The sequence below is a fragment of the Aedes albopictus genome, chromosome 2, assembly GCF_035046485.1.
Source record: "Aedes albopictus strain Foshan chromosome 2, AalbF5, whole genome shotgun sequence".
Lineage (NCBI taxonomy): Eukaryota > Metazoa > Arthropoda > Insecta > Diptera > Culicidae > Aedes > Aedes albopictus.
Window position 1 is genome coordinate 299,771,119 of NC_085137.1, and position 5,469 is coordinate 299,776,587.

General features: G+C 38.9%; 1 protein-coding gene across 1 annotated transcript; it reads left to right on the forward strand.

Annotated features, from left to right (window-relative positions):
• Positions 1-3,375: 3,375 nt before the first annotated feature.
• Positions 3,376-4,238, forward strand: LOC115269870 (uncharacterized). Its single transcript, XM_029878666.2, has 2 exons — positions 3,376-3,488; positions 3,647-4,238. The coding sequence occupies exons 1-2, from the start codon at positions 3,387-3,389 to the stop codon at positions 4,169-4,171; spliced, it is 627 nt and encodes a 208-aa protein (XP_029734526.2). The 5' UTR covers positions 3,376-3,386; the 3' UTR covers positions 4,172-4,238.
• Positions 4,239-5,469: the final 1,231 nt, after the last annotated feature.

The window sequence follows — 5,469 nt, forward strand, 5'->3', positions numbered from 1 at the left end:
CAGTAAGGGCGTAACACTGTGAAGGACGCCCTAATTCTTCACAGGCTCCGTTTGTGGTTAGGTTTTTATTAGACCCCCCCCCCCCCCCTAACCATTCATTTCTTGGCACGGTAAGCATAAAGCCGCATAACACCATGAATTAGGGGTCACCTGCTTAGTGGACTCTTACCACTGGATCAGGCGGTCCGTAGTGTTATTTTTAGCCAATTGAGACACTACACAGCTATCTAGGCTGATCGGGAAAGGAAGTTAACATTGATGGGTAACTTCCAAACGAGCCCGAACAGCCCCGCACTCTTATGCATATTTCTCAGCAATAGCATTCGCAAATGATTTAGGTTATAAGTTTTGAAACTACCTACGGCATTCCTTTTCGAAGTTATTTCAGCAAATGCTATGGGAATTTATCATTCAACTCCTACGAAATTTCCTTCATCAATTTCTTTAGGAGTTTAACCGACGATCCCTTTGGTAATAAACATGACAATTACTTTTGTAATTATTTCGATAGTCTTTTTCAAAAGTCATTCGTTTGTGAATTTCTTTGGCATTTTTTTATTCAAATTCTCCGGTATCTTACCTTTGGTAATTCCTTTCGGTTTTCAGTCTGATATAATTTTTTGAGTCTAGTGAGTTAAAAAAAATAATCTCAAAAGAATGACCTAAGGTATTTACAAAAAAATAGGTGATTGCTAGAGAAGTTCCGAAATAATTACCCAAAAAAAAAATCACAAAGCGATTCTTTAAAACGAAATAGCTGAAGGCACCCTAACCAGAGGGCTATCCGAAGGAATTGCTACAAAATTACCTAACAGAATTCCGAAGAAATTGCCGAAGGGTGCCCCAAATTAATTCCAAAGATGCATTCAAAAGAGTGGACATTCTATTCTATTCTAGTGCTAGCACAGACAGTATTGAAAAGCATCCTGGAAATATCAAAATTTCTTCTGATATTTTCTTATCAGCATTAATATTTGCAGCATGTCAGAAGACGTGACACAAATTTTAAAATGGCCAGGCTCACTGTGCAGACTTATGGGTTGGAAGATAATTCAAAAATTTGAGGCAATAAGGTTATCCACTTATGAGTAACATAATTGACAAACCTTTTTGAATTGAATAAAGGCAGAAACGGGGACAATCGTACCAGCCGTTTCGTATCAGGGGAATGGTGTTTGAATATAAAATCGTTGGGAGTGGTGCTGCTAAGAAGGTTAATGCACACTCCGTTTAAGTTGGCATCTCTTCTCCGGAATGGAACACAGGCATTTGTACATGTGTTCTGGCTTTGAAGCTTAGGCTTGAGGGTCATTACTCGCTTTCTGAAACGAGAAAAAGGTATAATGATCCCTTCCCCGAAAGTAGGGTATTGGTTCCCTTATTAAGCATGTGGCTCCCATATTCATCCTACGAAAAACTAAGGATTGAAGCGCTGTCTGTTTTGTTTCTTATTTTTGTATTTTTTGTTAGAAGTGAGCACCTATGAAAACAAAAAGAACGGAATCAATCGGTGCCGTAATCGCTTGTTTTCGAATAGGATGAATATGGGAGCCAAATGGGAGCGTGAGATTACTGATGGCACACGTACCCTAATAAACAAATAAGCCCAAAAAGTAAGCACATTAAAATACGAAATTTCTACAACTGTGCTATTGAATCAGAAAAATGTGATATGATAATTTTCGAAAGTCACTTCATAAAATATTAAATCAATTTCTTCCTGAACCAATATTGGATCTTGTGATTTTCGCAACGAACCACATTTGCAACATGTTGTACACGCTAAAGCCGGTCAGCACTAAAGTGCATAATTTCCAGACTACACCAAAAATGTGTAACCCTTGCACATTCACAAAATCAGCTCCTGTGTCCACAAAATCGTTAAATTCGCAAAAAAAAATTTGTACGGCAATCTAGCTAGGTTTACTAATGACCTTAGGAAACAAAAAATATCGACATTTCGCATCTAGACGAGTGTACGAGCTGTTTTTGAAAATGTGTAATTGTTACACATTTTTGTGTGGTCTAGAAATTATGCACTTATGAGTAGGGCTTACACATTCTAGGTGCTGAGTGTAATTTGGTGTTATATTTTAGCGGAAAACAAAAATTAACCAAGGAGGCTCTGTTATTAAGGCTCAAGCATCCGTCATCATTTTTCACATAACAAAAGCAGTTTTTTCGCTCTAGATCAAAACAATGACCATGAAAATGTATTCACTGCATTCCATTCGTCATGTGGAATACAGCGAATATGTACATTTTCATGACAAAAACCTTTTAATTGGAAGAAAAAACTGCTTTCAAATGCTTGATGATGACGATGATTTCAATGACGAATTGTTTAACGTTAATTTACACACTTGTAACAGAAGAGTCACGGCGGCGCAGGCCCTTGTTGTGTAGGAGGCATTGTAACTTACTTCTAACTAATAAATATTTACTTGCTAGAAGTAAGCCACAGTGACTAATGCGCAACATAAACCTGCTCTGCCGTGCCTCTTCTGTGACAAGTGTGTTACTTGGGTAGATTACTCCAGATTCAAATCTACACTCCCTTTCGCGTCCGTCGCGCAAGGCCTCCGGGTCCGGGTCCCGATAGTGAGACATTCGACGCCCTGACCGAACTAGTAAAGACTTCTCAGAAAGTATGGACGCACCTAGTCTTCAGATGTCTGTTCGATGATTTTTGTTTCGGGCTTCGTTTTGGCTGTTTCTGCTTACAATTAATTTGAAAATTCAAACGTCCTTTGCCACGATGAACATAGAAATTCGAAATGGTAACTTTTTTGGTCACATCCAGCTCTGTGTAAGTTAGAAGAGTATTTTTAGTGCTCAAATGCCTTTATTATACGTCTACCCAAACGAGGGTTAGCAGGACCTTTATTAATGACCCATTTTTTGCTTATGATCAAACGTGTTCTTCTCATCGTGCTTCCTGTTTGCTGCTTACGTGGTTTTCTCACTTACTCCCTCGATATTTTGCTCATTTCCTAGGTGGCATTTTATGCTTTGTACATCATTTGTGCAGAATTTATCGACGGTGTTCTGCTGAAAATTTATGTATTTTGAAACAAACTGTTGAAATCGTACAAAATGCTGAGAGAATAGATTGATCAACAGGATGCAGCCTTCAACAAGAACTAGTCATCAATAATTTTTAAATGGCAGTATTTTCTCTTTGCGTCCATACTTTCTGGGGCAGTCTTTAGCTCATTACCGCACTATGGGCATGTAGTTAAATGGTCGGCGTTCAGTCAGAGTGGACTGTGCGATTTTTCGGGCTAAGCTAAGGAATTCGTTAAACCTTAATTTTTCGACGTTATTTTGATTTTCAAATTATTTGTAGCAAACTGAGCACCCAGTCTAGCTTCCCAGTCCAAAACATGTCAACCGTTCCACAGGCTCGTGCAAACACCCCTTCCACACCGGAGGAGGAATTAGCAAGGGAAAAGCAGGCCTTACTTGGACTAAAGTTCTTGGAAGCAGTGAGTAAATATTTGAGCAATTGTCAAAATTAGTTACGGAATATGCTAAAGCAAATCGTTTTCTTCCTGTGGTACCTATGGCTGATCGGCTTTCTTGTTACCGTGGTCGACGTGCTGTTTGTCCTGTTCGACGTGTCCTACGACTTCCTGACTGGAAGACCTGGAGCATGATCTGCGTTGGGATTCGTGTGTTTGCTAGCCAAGATAAATCGGAGCCGCTGTCCAATGAGATGTTCTTCGGCGGAGTGTTCCTGGGTTTTGCGATTATTTCGGCCTTATCGTTTGTGATCACGTGTCGTCTCGGTAAAGTAAACTACGTCGCGGATGCTGTATTGTCGCTGTTAGGATTGCTGGCATTCGTAGTCTGTGGCTTCAAAGCGATGTATTACGTAGAGAATGATATTCATCTGCGGTTCCTGACCGACAAGCAGGAAAAGAGCCATAAGTTTTTCATCGTCAGTCGACTGGAAAGCATTTTTTCGATGCAAACAGCGGGGCTCTTTCTGGTGCACGGGATGCTCATGTTGGATACTATGGGGTGGTTGGGCAAACCCAGACGAAACATCAGCCGGATAAGCATTGAAGGGGAGAACCATCACAAGGGATTGCGGTTAAACCCGTTTTGGAGTGCACCAATTGGAATATTGAAGTCGGTGTTTTACAAACCATGTCGAAGGGTATAGGAAGAATCAAATTTATTTGTTCCTGTTATTTGTTCTTATTTACTAATAAACGAGAAATTATGAATGTATCTACCAAATTTACTCATATTGTTAGGCCGTGTTCATTTTATTTAAAGAAGTGCGTATGTAGGTTCTGGTATCATTTGGGCAGGAACTCATTATGGGCACTTGCTGCTATAAACTCAGTCAAATTTGAACCAATTGATTTTTTAATTACGGTAATGTAGCCATGTTCAAAAATTCAAGTCAATTGGTGTGTCAAATCGCCTGAGTTCTAGCCCCCTGCCCAAATTGTCCTAGACCGTATTTAACAAAAGCAACATTTTCCTGCAAAAAGTACATCTGATTCATTCTTTGAACGGGTGGATTTGTTGTTATAACCCTATCTAACTATGAATAAATGAGTAACGAATGTTATTATTACATGCTCTTTTTTTGTTTTTGACTAAAATAATACAGTAAAGACCCGATTTTGTCAGCCCCATTTTGCCACAATTTTTTTGCTCTCGTTATCTTGTGGCCAAACTTTAACCAATTATTTAATGTTTATCGTCAAACTACAGATTAAATGCAGAAAATATAGGGAGGAAAAGTTAGAAAAACTGAACAGCTTTTTGAGGAGAGCAAAAAAGGGTTCTGAAAAGGGGCTGACAAAATCGGATCACAAATGTATTCAATTTTAAATAAATATATTATTTAAATACAAATTTTAAATGTAACAGAGGATTTGTTATTGCATACCAACCTTAATGATTTTCAAGTTGTATGGGTTAAACCACGGGTTCCCAACCGGTGGTCTGCGGCCCACCGGCCGTGAATTCAATCCAGGGGGGCCGCGGTGTTACAAAAAAAAATGTAAATTTTTATTCTATTTTGTGCATATTATACCATTTTTTAACTGAGTAACTTTGTTTTGTCGTTTTTTTTCTATATCGGTAATCAGTAACGCGTAAACATGAGAGATGGGTACAAGCCAGTGATCCCCAGGGGGGTTTCAAAAATATTGCAAAAGCGGCGATTTCTTAGTAGTTTCAATGAACATGTCTAGATGAATGAATTTTGATTCATGTAATATTTTGTCTTATTCAGTCATACAATCGTCAACACTTGTAAACCATAAGCAGCCCGTGAAATTTAGTAATGAGCAAACTAATGCTTGATTTTTTCGGCGGTGAATTTGGCGAGTCAAGAATCGCGCGTGAATACAGGGTGCGGCAGGAAAAAATGCGAAAAGTTCAAGGCGCTATAACACATTGAATATGGGGTTCATATGACTATTTTTTTATGACAGTGTATCA

Coding starts and splice junctions, on each gene's coding strand:
- LOC115269870 (XM_029878666.2), top strand. CDS start 3,387: ATGTCAACCGTTCCACAGGCTCGTGCAAACACCCCTTCCACACCGGAG. Junction 3,489..3,646: donor GACTAAAGTTCTTGGAAGCA/GTGAGTAAATAT, acceptor CCTGACTGGAAG/ACCTGGAGCATGATCTGCGT.